This window comes from Sander lucioperca, chromosome 5 (assembly GCF_008315115.2).
Source record: "Sander lucioperca isolate FBNREF2018 chromosome 5, SLUC_FBN_1.2, whole genome shotgun sequence".
In the NCBI taxonomy this organism is placed as follows: Eukaryota; Metazoa; Chordata; class Actinopteri; order Perciformes; family Percidae; genus Sander; species Sander lucioperca.
The window spans coordinates 14,376,903-14,395,225 of NC_050177.1; the positions used below are offsets into that span (position 1 = coordinate 14,376,903).

Below are 18,323 nucleotides of genomic sequence, written 5' to 3' on the forward strand. Positions count from 1 at the left end.
AGTAATTTGACAGTGTGTATTGATACTTTACTGCAGTACAGAATGATCTTATGGTAATTCTGTAATGCAGTAAAAGTTCAAACAACTCAAATGTACCACGGCCAAGTTGATCAAAGCTGTCCGACCAGTTTTGACACCTCCCTGTTTTTCACTGATGTGGATTCAGAGAACATTTTGCTGTTGTTCTGACCTGAGAACTACCAACAGTAATACATGCTAATCATTCTCAAACCTCTCTCCTTGAACTCAGATGGACACTCATTTGAATCATAGTCTATCTATAAAAATCTGAAGAACAACCCAGAAAGAAACATTTCTTCTGTCCAGTCAAACAGATTGAATCAAAGTGATTCTGTTCATCAAACATTTCCAGATTCCTCTGGTCAGATTCTCACCTGCTGAAGTCTCTTCAGGTCACTTTACAGACACTTTCCTCCTTCATGTGTCGAGGAAACACTGGGAGAGAAGAAGCTGCTCATTGTCCCTCGTCAGTCCTGGTGTCGATGTGCATTTGATCTGAAGACGCCGTCACAGTTCATAACTTCAGAGTCAGAGAGACGTCAGAACCAGTCCAACCTGTTCACCACCACGTGACGTGTGTTTACAGTGTTTGCTGCATTTGATAAAGTGCAGTGTGACGCAAACCGAACCAAATGAAAAATGCAACAATGTTACAACTTCAGCCCCGAATCTCACCGAGCCCACCGAACTATAGAGGAGACACTAACGGAGAACACTGTTGCTCAGCAACGAGCACATATCGATAGAGTTCAGTGGCGCAGATATTTCATACAATGTTAGTATTATTCATATTTTAAAGACATTCATATTAATTAGAACAGTTTCCACTTTTGCACACCTTCATCTTCTTCACATTGAAGGCTGCAATTCAGTGTAGTGACAGCTTTTCAGAAAACCTAGATATTCCACTTTAGTATCATACATGTTTGGTGTTATTTAACACGTGTTCATGTTAAAGAAATATAAACTAATTAATACTATTACAAATTTTCCAACTATTCTTACTGCCTCACCTTCTCCTTTCGCATTAAAGCCAGCAATCTAGTTCAACTTTAGCAATTTAACTTTTCAGCATTCACAAGCATTTTCTGCAGGAAATGCATTTTCTAGTTACTTTTCAGATTAGTTTTTACTCGTTTGTGATAAACTGAAGTATGATGTCATAAGAGTGTCATAAAAAAGAATAAACCTGCAAAATGAGAAGAAACTAAATGTCAAAGTTCAATTCAGTTTATTTAAGAAGAGGACAGATCAAATTATTAAAACAAATGATTATACATGGGTTAAAAATCCCAGAATTAGCCAAAAGCTCGCAAACTTCCCCCCGAATACAACCAGCTGTTCTCATGTGTCTAATCCACTGAAAAATCCTGTGGGATACCATATATATATACAAACACACCACATTGGCCGCTGCTGTTAATTGGAGCGATATGTTGACACGGCGGCCATTTCCTAACGAACATTGTGCTCCTCCTAATGCATGTGTGTCTATGGAGGCAGAAGGTCTATCCACAATTAAAATCATAATTTCTCGCTGAATTTCCAACTAATTTTCAAGCGGTTTACTACAAATGCCAGACATGTATTTATAATACAGGATACTTGATTAAATTTAAAATGCAGGTATTTTTACCAAACTTTTTCAAAATATTTTGAAGCTAGTGACAGTCTGCTGATTTAAGCCTTGATACAATTTAAACAGGTGAGTTATATAAACAGTTGTTATGAAGTGTGAAATTAGCTTCATAGACCAAAACCATTTTTTACATTTTTTCACATGGGGGTCTATGGGGAATGACGTGAGGAACTGTTCAGTGACACACATAACAAACATCATTTTCAGCATCTTAGTGAGATATTAATAATCACTCAAATAAAACATACATGACCTGACACAAGCTAGCATTAGCGCAATTCAGTATCAGGACAGGCACTTAACTTACGGTTAGCTTAAAAGAAGGATTAATGTTACCTTTTGTGATATTAAATTCAACACTTTAGTAATAGTATAATATTGTAAAACACATTTTTCATCCGTGAAATGTTATTCCATGTTGCTTAGCATTTCTTTCACATGAACATCCAAAAGCAGTACAACAATCTTTTTCTGAGTCTTTAAGATCAGTTGTCTGTCCCAAGATGGCGGCGGTACAGACGCAGTTTAAACACATTAACTGTTCAAGTCATTTTTTAAGCGTTCTGATTAAAGATGGTCAGTTATGAAGGTTTGCTTCTTTTCTTCGTCTTAAGTGACAATAAACTGAATATTTCAGCAATTTGACATCACCTTAGTAAACAGCGATGGAGATTTTTAGGGCCCGAGCGCCGACAGCGGCGAAGGCCCTATTGAAACTGAAGGAAATATTATTATTATTCTTTTTCCCGGCAAATGAATTGGCTTTTTGAGGGGCTTAACATATGTAAAAACTCACCAAATTTGGCAGTCGCATCAAGTCTGGTGAAAATGTACATATTTTAAGGGTTTCGGGAATAGGCGCGCAAAAATGGCTCACTAGCGCCCCCTACAAAGTTAAAAAAATTGAGCCCCTGCAGTGCGTTTAACGTAGACTCACGAAACTTGGTAGACATATGTATCATGTCAGGATGTACAAAAAACGTCATTGAAGCCATACCCTAAGCCCAACAGGAAGTCCGCCATTTTGATTTCAAAGTTTGAAATTAGTGCGATTTTGGCCATTTCCACATGTCGTACTTTAACGAACTCCTCCTAAAGATTTCATCCGATCAACTTCAAATTCGGTCTTAAGGTCTTCATTGGTGATGGTTTGGCCCGCCCCCTATGCTTAAGCCACACCCCCTTTCATAACATTTGAACCGTTTAAGGTAGGGTCTTGTGTGAGGTGTCATTGAACTCAGCAGAGAGTTGCTTCTTCATTGGTGATGGTTTGGCCTGCCCCCTATGTTCAAGCCACGCCCCCTTTCATAAATGCTGACCCATCTAAGGTAGAGTCTTGTGTGAGGTATCATTGAACGCAGCAGGGAGTTCCCTTTTCATTGGTGACGATTTGCGGTGTCTGAGTGCCGCACAAATGCACGGTCGCAAGGAGCGGCGACCGCCGGTGACCCCGACACGCGCAGAGGAGCGAGGGCCTGTCCATCGCTGCTTGCAGCTTTAATTGTAAATTGTATTTACCAGGTGATTAATTAAGAACAAATACGTCTTCGCTGCAACATTAGTTAAAAAGCACTAGCAGTTGAACCCTGAACACAGAATATTTTATTACAGGAAAACAAACTAATTTTGAGTGGAATAAATCCCTTCAAAGGGAGGGAGTGTAATGTGTAGTCGTAGCCAGGATAACATACATGCTGTTCAGAAGATAAAGTTACTGCTGGTCAGCCTTCAATGTGGAGAGAAGATCAGAAAATAACAACACAGCTATCAGGGCATGAGGAGGAGGCAGGAGGACACAGCTTGGCTCTGAAACATGTTCACAACGAGGCAGTGTGAACGCGCTGGTGAGATTTAAGGCCATTACTCTGAGAAAATGTTTTCCCACATTGTTCACACCAGTACGGCTTCTCTCCGGTGTGAACACGTTGATGTTTTTTAAGGTTACTACTGCGAGAAAAGGTTTTACCACATAGATCACAGCTGTGAGGTTTATCTCCAGTGTGAATGCGTTGATGTCTTTTAAGGGTACCACTCTCAGAAAACGTTTCCCCACATTGATCACACCAGTACGGCTTCTCTCCAGTGTGAATGCGCCTGTGTTTTTTAAGATCACTACTATGAGTAAAAGATTTACCACATTGTTCACACCAGAACGGCTTCTCTCCAGTGTGAGCACGTCGGTGGATTTCTAGGCTATCACTCCTAGAAAAGGTTTTCCCACATAGATCACAGCTGTAAGGCTTCTCTCCAGTGTGAACACGCTGGTGAGATTTAAAGTGACCACTCTCAGAAAAGGTTTTACCACATTGATCACAGCTGTAAGGCTTTTCTTCAGTGTGAATGCGTTGATGTATTTTTAGGTGACTCTTTTGTGTGAAAGCTGCCCCACATTGATCACAGCTGTAAGGCTTTTCTTCAATGTGAATGCGTTGATGTCTTTTTAGGTGACTCTTTTGTATGAAAGATGCCCCACATTGATCACAGCTGTAAGGCTTTTCTTCAGTGTGAATGCGTTGATGTCTTTTTAGGGTAGTCTTTTGTGTGAAAGCTGCCCCACATTGATCACAGCTGTGTAGATTCTCTCCAGTGTGAACTCTCTGATGAATCTTTAAATGTCCAGATGTTGTGAAGGATTTGTCACAGTGTTGACAGTGGTGACGTTTGGGTCCCTCTCCTCCTCTCCGTTTCTATAGCAACAGACAAACAGAGAGAGAGAGTTAGTGAACAACCTTCTTTAAACCCTGGACTAGCTCTCACTCACAATTTTCACTCTTCATACAATAATTTATGACAAAATGAAGGAAAATATGTGCCAGTTGCAGACATGTTATTATGGAAGCAAATGTACTTTTCATAACTTTAATAAGTTCAGAAATATTCTACATTTTTCAGGCAAGTTTCCCCATTCAAATGATTGGCAATTTAAAAAATAAAACATTTGCTCACTCTCTTCAGTTTTACTTTCAGTTAGAAATTCCATGGTAACTTTAAAATAACACAAACCTTTCATACATTCTGGTTATTTTTCATCCTTTAAATCAAATTCAAACCTTTTGAAATACATACATTAATTTGATGTCAAAATAAAGGTAAAGTTCTTCTGGTTGCAGACATGTTACTATGGAAGCCATCTGGCTCTTCTCAGTGTTTCCCACAGGTTGAGAATTTACTGGTGGTGGTGTGTCGTGCAGGATGTTACGGCGCGGTGCGTGATGGTTAGGTTTAGGAAAAAATGGGTTCAGTTATAAACTAGTCAAATGAAGGTGAAAATAATGACTACACAACATTATCAGATCATTTAGAAAGAAAAAACTATTTACATATTAAACAAATTAGAATAAAAGATGACACAGATACAGATGAAAATATTGCGACACTGCGGCATCTGACACAATTTCAGGGTAGTTATTAGGACTGCACGATATGAGGAAAATATGCGATATGCCATAACGTTGTTGAATATCGCAATAATGAAAAAACTTGTGATAAATAAACAGATATTAAAATGTAGCCTACTCAGTTCTGCTGCTTTCAGTATTTTGCAAAAAAACAACAAATTGCTCGTTAAATTTTTAAATAAATGACGAAAAAGTGTACCAATGATGTGCTTTGACAATTACATCAGTTTTTTTTTTGCCAAATGTTAACGGTTCAGCAGATAAAAATACCCATAATACTATACTCCATACAGAAAATTACATGTTATTATTAATCTCAACACTGTTTCCTCCTAACTCCTGTTAAATCACATAAGACTAGGAATATCTAAAGTACATTCTTGTTCATTTTGTTTGTTAGATCATTGTTCATTTTTTGAAGTGTATTAATCTGTGTTTTGGGGTTCCTAAACATAGCCTACTGTTCTGTACTATACATGTCCTGTTGCACTCATTAAGATCTCATCTGAGCAGTCATTCAAACAACTCTGAGTTGTAGTTTAAAACTTTTACAGACAATTTAATAAAATTAAGGGTCTAATTCGGTCTCGGGTCCATAAATTGAGTAGAGATTCATTATTTTATATAAAGAGCGGGACGTACAACAGTCTGCCGCTAAAGCTATGAGCTAAAAGACTCAAACTAGCACTGATCACTGCTGGAAAACCTCGTGACGACTTATGACCGACTGCTATCTGTTGTGGAATTTTCCTCACGTCACTCTGGAAACACCTAAAAACATATCTTTTTAGACAAGCATTTAATTAGCCATATGATTTTGTATTGTATTTTATGTGTTGTTTTGTTTTTGTTTTTACTGTGAAGTACTTTGTGACCCCTTTTGTCTGCAAAAGGTGCTATATAAATAAAGTTTACTTACTTACTCTGTCCTCTGTAACTGTCTACATCTAAACTAAACTGCGCGTTGCAGGGAACAACTCTGATTGGCTCATGGAGGCACCTGATCAGAGAGTGGTGAGTCAGGCTGAGGAGGAGAGACTAGGTCAAGTCAGGATGAGGAGGAGAGACTAGGTCGAGTCAGGATGAGGAGGAGAGACTAGGTTGAGTCAGGCTGAGGAGGAGAGACTAGGTCGAGTCAGGCTGAAGCAATTCAGATAGATGTGCGTTCACGGGTAGCCTCAACAGACCGCGAGGTCGATAACAGATTTACTGATGCTAAAATGGAGAATAATCATTGTTCATACTTTATCCAGAGTGAGCAGCAGCTTCTTGTGGAAGTATGATAACGTGAACGTTCATGTGTTTCCTCTATGTTGATTTGACCGTGGTGGCCCCTCACGGCAACATTTCTGCCCCCCACGGTATCAGAAATAGGGCTGCATTGTTAGAGTGTCGGAGAATGGCGTGGACACGCGCTTCACACTGCGAGCGGGCACGCGCGGTCACTCGGCAGAAAACGGGAGAAAGGAAAAAGAGACGCTGTCCGGATGATAAGCCAGTTGAGATCATGTGTGTGCGTCCTTGAGAACTGTAAGTCGTATAACTTATGTTGTCAGTTCATTGTTAGCTGGTGATTTCGTTGTTTGTATTCTTCACCTGCGAGCTAAATTGCACGTGGCTGTTGATTCGATATAATAGCGATTGCTCACGTTTGTATTTAAAGTGCATTATTTACATGTTGAAGTAGTGACACTGCATTAAGATAATGTAATTAACAGTAGGTTTATTGTTATTTGCTACAGAATGCTTAGCCTGTCAAGATCAAAGTTGGCCTATATAGTAACTCAACAAATACAGTTCAATCACAACAGAGAATATGTCTCATTGTGTGTGTGAATAGAGGTGAATAAATATATTAGTTTGTGTCGACCTGCCCCCACTGCTAAAAAAAACACTGCGTGAAACATTATTTGTAAAGAAGAAACACGGCCGCTGTAATGAAACAGCGAGAGAAAGCGTGGTAGACGATCACGGACCGACTGAATGTGTAAGCAGCCTAAAAATATACATTAACTGACCACTGCTCTGAACTGAAACCATCATAATCATACCATTCAAGGATTAGGTTACTAATCATTTGCACAAATTAACAGTTGGAGCTAGGGCTGCACAATATATCCTAAATGTTGCGTTAACTTGAAACGGGTAAACCTCGTGGTGCATTCAAAGTTATTTTAAAATACCCTTTTCTCATCCATTTTTGTCGTTTAACAGCAATTTACTGGTGAAATAAGTTATTATTGTTATGTTATTATTACATTTTTAATAAATCATTTCAATTCCTCCCTTTTTTGCGCTGTATTAATATTCATTAATATTGAGATTAGATTTCTGGGACTCTTCAGTCTGGAGTAACCTCTTTCCTTCACTCACCTCCTCCTTCTTCCTCTTGCTCCCTCGCTCCTCTGAGTCTCCCGAGGCCTCACTGACAACTTTCCGCTTGCCCTCCTCCTTCTTCTCCTCCTTCTCCTTGTGTTTCTGCATGTACTCGGTGATAAGGTCGAGGTCCAGGTTGTCTTGAGACTCCCATGTGTTATCCTCACTGGAAAGGTGAGTGCAGACAGAAGAAAATCTCCTCAGGCTTTGTTTTTAGGTAATACATTCTCACTCTAATTGCTAATTTGTATTATTCCTTTTTTCTATTGTCATTTTGTAAGTTATTTGATGGTCTGCAACTTAGTGTCAAAATACCAAACTTCAACTTTGAGGGCATGATACAATGCCAGAATTTATGCTGTAGATTATCTGCAATTTCTAATTGAACAAGATATATACATTTTCTTTTCTTTTTTTTTTCAGGACCAAGAATACCAAGTATTAATATTATAGACTCATACTTACTCTGAGAACCCCTTCCATTTCAGCAGAAACTCTACTCTTCCCTTCACCACTCTGCGGTCCAACACCTTCTCTACCACATACTCCTCCTCTTCCTCCTCTTCCTCCTCCTCCTTCACTGTTGCAGCTGCAGGAGGTGCTGCAGGCTGCTCCTCCTCCTCGGCCTTCTTGCCCTTCTTTCCTGCTCCGGTCTCCAGCTTGACGTCTGCTGAGGGCTCCTTTGGTAGACCCAAGGGGGAAACATGCAGAGATAATGATACAAGGGTTAGAAGAACTAATGGGAGGTGGGAGTGAATTATAGTTTACCATGTTTTACTATATTAAAATGTTCTGTTTGAATGGAGAAAATGCAAGGGCTGATGAGGTGACCAATCCATAGAACTTCAGAGTGTGAAGTATCTCCTGCGTTACAACTGAAATAACTACTAAAATGTAAGCCACAAAAGTCATTAACTGGAGCTACAAGCTACATGCACAGTAGCCTCAATCAACGACAGTTAATTTACCAGAAAATCACCAGATGTAATTAATTTCAGTTGTAAAAATAATTTCAAACCTATTTATCCTAGAGTAACTTCGCTCCATCCGCACCTCTGTGTGTGTGTGTGTGTGTGTGTGTGTCTGCTCTCTGTCAACATGCAGATGGCGTTTCTTCTATCGGGGTGAAAATGTTCCACCTAAACAACTTCCTTCCTGAGACTATTTAGCAGAGCCAAAGTCGTTGATGTAGTTAATGTAGTTAATGTATATTTTTAGGCTGCTTACACATTCAGTCGGTCCGCGTAGGGCTGCAACAACGAATCGATAAAATTATTAAAATTCGATTATTAAAAAAAGTTGGCAACGAATTTCATTATCGATTCGTTGTGTCGTGCGACTATTACGCCAGTTGAGCGTGGAGCGAAAGGGAAAAAAAATTAAAAAAAATAAAAAAAGAGCAGAGCAGAGCGGAGGTAGAGGAAATACCATCGGAGAGACCAGTGGTTAAATTGGACCGGGGCTCTCCGCGGCTCAGCCCCGGCACATAAGCCTGCTGGTTTGTGTCCGGATGGGCCTGCTTGCAGTCAGTTGCCTACTGTAAATATGTCACATAAAATTTGTGTGATGCTTTTGAAAACATGATATTTCTGACAACAAATGAAAGATTTTTGAAATGGCATGTCTATTTTGTCTCGGCAAAACTGAGATGAGAACAATCGGAACATGGCAACTGCGGGTCAACTACATAACGCCTAGTGTCTACGTTGGTAGGATTAACTTTTAAAATGCCTTCTCCTAAAGCTGAAAACCCTGTTCTCAGCGGCCGCTACGAGTTCATGTCGCTGACCAAGCCGTTGAACCGGTCCTCACCGTCACATCTCCTCCAGCAGCCGGCTCACCTCCGAGCATCGGAGAGCCCCACTAGGCGCTGTGTGTGTGTGTTTTGTCTGTATCTGCTCTTTGGGTTACTTACCTTTACACAACTAGTAACTAAAACAACAAGTATGTATGTATTGAGTTGATGTAAATTATAGCTTTTTTGTTTTGTTTTTTTATCCAATTCATCGATAAATCAGAAAAATAATCGACAGATTAATCGATTATTAAAATAATCGTTAGTTGCAGCCCTAGATCCGTGATCGTCTGCCACGCTTTCTCTCGCCATTTAATTACAGCGGCCGTGTTTCTTTTTTACAAATAATGTGTTTCACGTTATCATACTTCCACAAGAAGCTGCTGCTCACTCTGTATAAAGTATGAACAATGATTATTCTCCATTTTAGCATCAGGAAATCTGTTATCGACCTTGCTGTTAACAGACCTTGTCTGTTGAGGAAAGATGTGAACGCTCATCTATCTGAATTACTTCAGCCTGACTCGACCTAGTCTCTCCTCCTCATCCTGACTCGACCTAGTCTCTCCTCCTCATCCTGACTCGACCTAGTCTCTCCTCCTCATCCTGACTCGACCTAGTCTCTCCTCCTCATCCTGACTCGACCTAGTCTCTCCTCCTCAGCCTGACTCGACCTAGTCTCTCCTCCTCAGCCTGACTCAACCTAGTCTCTCCTCCTCAGCCTGACTTGGCCTTCGTGAAACGCACCAAGCCAGGCTGCACAGGTTAGACTAGGTCAAGCCTGGCTTTATTAGTTATCCTGGATTTATAAATTCTACTTTTGTGTGATACCCCCCTGAACACTGACCTGAACATGGCTGGTATCAGAGTCCCAGTCTGCTGCTTGTCTTCTGGGGACCTTGTTGCTCCGCTGCTCCAGGTTCTGGTTGTCCTCCTCCATTCCTCTCTTGTCCTGAAATCCAGCAGATGTCCACTGGGGCTGCTGGACTCACTCTGGATTCTGTTCAGTACAAATCAAAGCAGCAGAGATATTCAGGAGCTGCTGTCTCCTCTCGTTTTCCTCACATCCACACACAACTAAAACAACAGTCAGAAAACTCAAAGCAGAGGCTGGAAAACTGTTCCATTTCCTTCCTAGCTACACAATCAACTCATGTCATAGATGGGGGTTGGGAACAAGACTTCTGACCAATGGCTACAATCCACATGGAACTGAGCCAACAAGGACACCCCTATTTCAGAGGCCCCACTGATAACACTTTCCAGATGTTTCCGAAAAAGTAGGGTAAAGTTCATAGGAATCATCCTGTTTTCTATTCGCTTTGATAGCTGTGTAAAAGAACAGTTATTAAAGTGTTTACCTGAGTGTGTGTGTGCGGGTTTACCTGGAGCTCTGTCTTCTTCAAACCGTTCTTATAATGTCTATGTTTAAAACTCACTAATAAACTACACAACCATCCCGCCGCCAGCTCGAGAGCACAGTGAAGCAACGAGACTTCCGGATTCCTCCAAGTCAGGGATTTTCAGATTAAAGGTTTAAAATGAAAGAAGGCCTCCACCTGGAGGTCAGGAGGGGAACTACAGATACACATTCAGTTAATGAATCAGGTAGTGGTGGACTGGAACTGAGTACATTTACTCAAGAACTGGACTTAACTCGAGGTACTTGTACTTTATTTGAGTATTAAATCATGTACAGCACTTAAATAATTAAAACAATTTGTAAGTATAAAGAAAAATAACTAAATATAATGTAAGCATTTAAATGTATGTTTCCACCACACTCCATTTAAATAAAATAGCAATTTCATGATTATTAAACACACTTCATTTATAGTCAATAGAAAAAAGATATATCAAAAGCCATCTTGGTTCGTCTTTCTACTGTTCCAACAATCACCACTCTGGTTTAGTTGAAATAACCTCTTAATTCACCCATTTACATGTGGAAATATGCTGGCTCTATACACGCTAAAAGTCCTGATTATTTACATGGAGTCTGGTGGGTTTGGTGACGGTGATTTCGGGGCTGTTCGTTTTTTTAACAAATCACACCCTGCACACACATTTTATACTTTTTAATCCTCAATTCAAACTACAAAGTCAAATGAAATTAGATGAATGAGATGATGAATCCTTAAAGTTTTTTGGATAAAGAGTCTATGTACATGAAGGATTGTTTGTTCCACAATGACTGTGATGAGTGTCAGTTACTGGCTTGTAAGAGAACTAAAATCAAAACTTTAAGAGTCTGACTGGCCAACAGGAATAAAAGACGGGAAAAGCAATAAGATGAGACAGACATTAGGCAGAAAGGTTGTAACCCTAGTGCTACCAAAGCAGAAGGTAATAGCAGAACCATTAAAAGGTGAAGGAAGTAAAGTCAGTCATCACACAAGGCTAATTGATTATGAATTATTGATATAATCAAGTGTAGCAGTCATTAACATCTGTCCTTGTTCTTAGACAGCTGTGATGCTCCACCAGATGTTCCAGCTGCAGTCAGTTAGCTGCACATGTCCAAACTGTGCAGCTTGATGCAGAATCAACAGTAGCAGTTGACAGGCTGTTGTTGTACCTCACATTCCTCCTGTTTAACAACACTGGGCACTTTTCCCCAGGTTGGTGAAAAGACTTGGGTGACCATATTTGGCAGGAGGTTTAGGGGTCCTCTCCTTAAGAAAATGGGACGATTTAAAAAAGAAAAATGCAATTTGACAGCATTTTGGAGCATTATTATTACCATATCTGTGTCTAAAACAGTTAGTTGTGATGCTCAGATTGATTTTACATTCACTTGGCTTCAGTACTGTCCAAAACTGTTGGAGTCTGTGATGAAGACTGAAGCTAAAAGTTCAGATATAATATTCACAAAGTCAACATTAATTAAAGTGGTTGTACTCCCAGTTTGTGTGTTGGTTGGCTGTCCCAGCTGATTTCTGCTGATTGGAAACATCTCCAACTTTCCATCCGACAACTGAAGAAGGAAAGTGAACCGACAGCAGCACCTGTCCGTCCATCAGTCGCCTGGAGCGGGAGGGAGGGACACGCGCTTCTGCTGTTCTGACAAAAAGTGATCGCAGCCCCTACCTTTACACTGAAAGGTTGTTTCTGCCTCAAAAATACTGGATTTATATTATATCTGACAGATTATAGACCACAAGAACTTAACTTATATCTGTTGTGTCAATCTGAGTAAAGAGAGTCAACTGATGAATGAAATCATGATATGATCAAATGAACAAATGATCTCCCTCAAGATGAAACGTAGAGATTTTATTAAAAGCATTTAGAAACATTAGACTATATGATGATTGTTTATAGAAACATTTGTTTTCCAAAATTTAAATATATTACAATATGATTCAAAATATAAAGGACATAATAGTAACCAATAACAGTTGATTATTTTTTAGATGTTACATATCATGAAGTGTTTTTAGTCCAACAGTTCAAATGTTGATAATCCCAGAGATGAAATCAGATGAATGTTTTTGTGTTTGAGTCTCAGATCTGCTTCACAGTGCAGAGTGTGTGTGATGGTGAACAGACTCAACTTTGATTTCAGCAGCTGATCTTCAGTCAGTGTTTCTGTCCACAGGAGAGACTCTCAGTCCTGCAGAGGACACAGAGACACTGAGGAACCAGAGCAGAGCCCAAACCCAGGATAAAGAGGTTGAGTGAATGTGGTGTTGAAGGTGTGGAGGAGGATCAGTGAGTCAGAGGAGACTGTGTAGAAGGACAGAGAGCCAGCAGGAACGTCCACATACACTGCTACTCTGTTAGAGACAAAGGAGGAGGAGATGGATGTTTCTCTGTGATTGTGCCAGACAAAGTAATCATCTTCATCAGAGCAGTCCAGACTCCAGGACTGATCATTCCATCCAAACACACAGTCATCACTGCCTCCTTTCCTTCTGATTCCTCTGTAACTCACTGATATATAAACCTCTCCTCTCCTCTCGACCTCCCAGTAACAGCGACCAGTCAGACCATTTCTACACAGCAGCTGAGGCCAGATGTCAAATCTGTCTGGATGATCAGGATATGACTGATCCTCCTCCACACATGTCACCTTCCTGTTGTTGTCAGACAGTTTGAGGTATCTGTATACTGTGTTTGTGTCCAGTTCCAGTTCACAGACATCTGATGGAGAGAACAAGACACAATACAGCTGCAGGTTATCATCTGATGATTTATTAACAACTTCACTGACAATAACTGAAAGAAAATCATTCAAACGTTCATTTCATATTCAGCTGTGAGTGATGTTTAACAATCCAGTTCTAACAACATGAACAGTTAGTGAACATGAGAGTCAACATGTCAACAATGTTCAGCTTCTTGTCCTCGTGTTGACCCGATGATGACAGCTGATGATCCAAATCTAGAAACATCAACTGAATAAAGTCTCACTAATAAAACTGTCACATCTTCTTCTACTGCAGCACAAAGCAGCTCTGAACCATCTGCTTTCTAAAACTGCTATTAGCTGATGTTCACTTTATAGAAATACCAGTTTATGTATGAAAAATGAGTATTTATGGTATGTTTGTGTCTGTGTTGTATATCTGATACCAGGTCTCCATCAGGGAGGAACTGGAAGATAAATCTACCTCAACTCACTTTATTCACCTTTTAAACATCTTTGTGACATTAATTATGCCGTGTTGTGTTCATGAACTGTGAGTTTTTTCAACGCTTATTTATTAAAAACATCCAGAGAAGAAAACTGAAGGCTACTTGAACACAACAACTTATGTGTGAATAAAAAATAAAGAAACAAAGTTGGCTTTCTGTTGGCTCGACTGTTGATTCATGTATTTATGTATTTATTAGTTCTGTTGGATCAACGTGTTCAGTTTGTTCTGTTTGTGGATTTTAAATTAATTCATTAAATCCTAACATCTTTCCAGCCACAAAAACAGAAACTTATCTCATAAGATAAATGTATCTTCGTACTTCAGGCAAGAAAATCTAAAAATCACAAATACTGTTAAATAAATATAAATAAAGTGTTTATTTTATACAGTTAACTACATGAATAAATGGTGTTTCAGTTCATAACTGGGTAAATACAATGAAAAATACATTTCCCATAATCCTTTGTTTTGAAGTGAAGTGTAATGTATTTTCAGTGGAGTAATCTAAGTGAATTATTTTCTGTATAGCTCCACTCCTAGCCAATCAGATGACTTTGTTGGGGAGTAGAAAAGAAAGGAGGAAGTCAGAGAGGACATGTAGAGCACGTTGGAGGGAGAAACATGCAGTCAGCAGAGGAGAGAAAAACTAACTTTAATGTCCAGCTGACTGATGTTTGGAGACTAATGGACTTTTAAAGTATTTAAAGTATAATTTTTACAGCTAACAGTCGTGTGCAACTCTCAGTTTGGTAACTTGTTATCCCGTAGTTTTAAGTGAAAATCAGGCAGGTTAGCTGAGTTTTTGTTTTCACTAGCTTTGGAAAAGTGTTAACTGTTAACTGTTATGTTACGTATAAGCTAGCGCCGCTGTGAGGGACAGAATCAGAATCAGAATCAGAATCAGAAAGGGCTTTATTGCCAAGTACGTGTCACATACGAGGAATTTGTCATGGTGTTGTTGGAGCATGTCACACATACAAGTATAAGAAGGATAAAAAGATATAAACAAAATAAGTATAAACATATACACACAGTAAGTATTAATAACGATAAAATAAATTTAAATAAATAGTAAAGTAAGTTAAGCAGTGGTGAAAAGGGACGCTACAGCAGAGTAGGTACAGTGGCATGAGGAGCCAGAGGTGGGGTGTGGAGAGAGTCAGGGTGGTTTCCGGGCCTTGTTGATAAGGCTAGTGGCGGAGGGGAAAAAACTGTTTATGTGGCGTGAAGTTTTGGTCCTGATGGACCTCATCCTCCTACCAGAGGGGAGTGGCTCAAAGAGCTTGTGTCCGGGGTGGGAGGGGTCAGCCACAATCTTTCCAGCACGCTTCAGAGTCCTGGTGGTGTATAGGTCCTGGAGCGGTGGCAGATTGCAGCCAATCACCTTCTCAGCTGACCAAATGACACGCTGCAGCCTGCCCTTGTCCTTGGCAGTGGCAGCAGCGTACCAGATGGTGATGGAGGATGTGAGGATGGACTCAATGATGGCTGTGTAGAAGTGCACCATCATTGTCTTTGGCAGGTTGAATTTCTTCAGTTGCCGCAGGAAGTACATCCTCTGTTGTGCTTTCTTGACGAGGGAGCTGATGTTCAGCTCCCACTTGAGGTCTTGGGAGATGGTAGTTCCCAGGAAGCGGAAAGACTCCACAGTGTCAATTGTGGAACCACAGAGGGTGATGGGGGCAGGTGGGGCTGGGTTCTTTCTGAAGTCCACAACCATCTCCACTGTCTTTAGAGCGTTGAGCTCTAGATTGTTTTGCTTGCACCAGGTCACCAGGTGGTCAGCCTCCCACCTGTAGGCGAACTCGTCTCCATCAGAGATGAGTCCGATGAGGGAGGTGTCGTCCGCAAACTTCATAAGCTTGACAGACTGGTGACTGGAGGTGCAGCTGTTGGTGTACAGGGAGAAGAGCAGAGGAGAAAGAACGCAGCCCTGGGGGGATCCGGTGCTGATGGTCTGTGAGTCGGAGACGTGTTTCCCCAGCTTCACATGCTGCTTCCTGTCAGACAGGAAGTCAGTGATCCACCTGCAGGTGGAGTCAGGCACACCAAGCTGGGAGAGTTTCTCCTGAAGCAGAGCTGGGATGATGGTGTTGAAGGCAGAGCTGAAGTCCACAAACAGGATCCTGGCGTAGGTTCCTGCGGAGTCCAGGTGCCGGAGGATGTAGTGGAGGGCCAGGTTGACTGCATCGTCTACAGACCTATTGGCTCTGTAGGCAAACTGCAGGGGGTCCAGGAGGGGGTCGGTGAGGTCTTTGAGGTGTGAAAGCACAAGGCGCTCAAAGGACTTCATAACCACAGAGGTCAGGGCGACGGGTCTGAAGTCATTAAGTCCTGTGGTCCTTGGCTTCTTGGGGACAGGGATTATGGTTGAGGTCTTGAAGCAGGCTGGCACGTGACATGTCTCCAGTGAGGTGTTAAAAATGTCTGTGAACACTGGAGACAGCTGGTCAGCGCAGTGCTTCAAGCTGGATGGGGAGACAGCATCCGGTCCAGCAGCTTTCCTGGGATTCTGTCTCCTAAATAGTCTATTGACGTCCCTCTCGTGAATGGAGAGAGTCGTCACTGAGGTGGGAGGGGGGGTGGAGGTGGATGGGACCTTTAAGGAGGGCATTGGTGGGGGGGCCCAGGACCCTGCTGAGGTGGGCGAGGTGGAGGTGATGCACAGTGGCTGTAGCTGTATACAGTCAGCTGTAAACGCCAGCCGCAGCTTTTACCGAGGACCGGGAGAAACCAGGACTTCACTGGAGGACTAGGACTGTGCCATAATAAGAAAATATCTGATAACCTTGTTAAATATCACTATAACGATATAATTATGAAAAATAAACTATTTCCCCATTTCCTGTCTGTTTCTTAATTCCCAACTGTACAAAAGTGGTGTTTCAGACTGTACTGTTCTCCCTCTGTGTTATGTACTTCCAGTACGTTGACTCAGTTCAACAACAAGACAAACTCAAATTCACGAGCCAGGACGGTGAGCGCCTTGCTCCTTTTATTGACTTCAGGCAGGTGACATTGACGAGTGAAAACTAAACTGAAAGAAAAAGACAGATACTTAGTCTCTTGTACAGCAAGTTGCTATAGCCTACTAAGCTATCTTCAACTATTCATATACAACACGTGAACAATGTGCTAACTGCCCATTCACACATTAACATCAGAATAGTGTTACTAGCATACAACGTAAATTCACACATATTGCGCTAGTATTAACATCAGAATAGCATTGCTAGCATACAAACGCGACAGATAACATGAATTCAATGACGAATGAATCAACAAGGTTCGCTGACTCTACAGCTATATAAAGAATGCAGGTGAAATAATGACAGAAAGAAGTACCAAACTTACAACCAATGCTGTCGTGAGCGTGGGAAAAATCAATAGTGCAACTCAGAGATTCACCATGTTTCCTCTAGCTTACTTCTTCTTCTACTACTATTACTAGCTACGGAAATGTAAACACATCACGTGTCATGAATTTCAAAATAAAGGTTCCCTGCCAACTATTCCCGAATGTATTTTACAATAGAATTAAGTTTAACACATCAAATTAATGTGATGTGTTAAACATTTCTGAATAAACCAAGTTCTCAATATAGAGGACAGAACACAGACAGAGGGTGAATACAGGTATATGCAGACAGACAGTATGAGGAAAATGTTAACATTAATGGGGCATTCATATCAAAAACAGGCGCTTTCAAGCGCAGTTAAACGCAGCTTAATTTCACAGAGAGAGAGAAAGAAAAGAAAAAGCTTTGTTGTTGAAGGAAACACTCAGCTGTTCCACAAACTCCCGGGCAGTTCAGAGCTTGTGTTTGGTGTTTTAAAACTTTCTTGTGGCAGAGATCGAGGCAGTGATGTTTCCTGTTTCCTGTACGGGACTCTCACACCGCCTCAAACCACACTGACAAGTCTGATCTCCTGATACATGATTGGCCAGTGTGAGTTAAGTAGTTCCACAATGGAAGCACAGTGCTATTGTTTCTTGATTTTTTTTTTATAGTTACTTATGTCTATTAGGGGTGCAATATATGTCGACTCAATATCGTTATTGCAATATCCTAAAAGTGTTGCAATAAGTATGCAATATTTTGTTTATATTGTGGAGCGCTGCATTCCGTCAATTGGCTGTGTGGCTTAGTTGTGTTTGATTTAGAGCTTGCTTGAAACGCTATAATGATCATGTTTCATTGGCCAGTTACCGTGCCACTACAACATTGGCTTATAAGAAATAAATTATTACTTAACAAAACCAAATCTCACATTATGATTTTTGGAACTCCACAGCAGTGTTGCCACAGTTACTTTGAAAAAGTAACTTAGTTACTTTACAGATTACTTGATTTTAAAAGTAACGAAGTAAGTTACAAGTTACTTTGTTAGTTACATTGCCGACAACACCCCCACAGCCTCAACATAAAAATGACAACCGGTTTACTGTG

General features: G+C 40.7%; 2 protein-coding genes and 1 pseudogene across 2 annotated transcripts in view; all 3 read right to left on the bottom strand.

Annotated features, from left to right (window-relative positions):
- The window catches only part of LOC116057182, a 128,268-nt pseudogene that overhangs the window by 47,647 nt on the left and 62,298 nt on the right, over positions 1-18,323 (bottom strand).
- Positions 3,219-18,323, bottom strand: part of LOC116057155 (zinc finger protein 271-like) — a 191,947-nt gene continuing 176,842 nt past the window's right edge. The window contains exons 11-14 of the mRNA XM_036001059.1: positions 4,081-4,347; positions 3,725-3,996; positions 3,499-3,640; positions 3,219-3,466 (exon numbers count right to left, since the gene is read on the bottom strand). Coding sequence (XP_035856952.1) covers positions 3,428-3,466; positions 3,499-3,640; positions 3,725-3,996; positions 4,081-4,347 — 720 coding nt within the window. The 3' untranslated portion in view covers positions 3,219-3,427. The remainder of the gene's footprint in view (positions 3,467-3,498; positions 3,641-3,724; positions 3,997-4,080; positions 4,348-18,323) is intronic.
- LOC116057164 (NACHT, LRR and PYD domains-containing protein 3-like) overlaps positions 12,679-18,323 on the bottom strand; it is a 120,675-nt gene continuing 115,030 nt past the window's right edge. Inside the window, exon 14 of the mRNA XM_036001058.1 lies at positions 12,679-13,375. Within this exon, the coding sequence (XP_035856951.1) occupies positions 12,840-13,375 (536 nt within the window). The 3' untranslated portion in view covers positions 12,679-12,839. The remainder of the gene's footprint in view (positions 13,376-18,323) is intronic.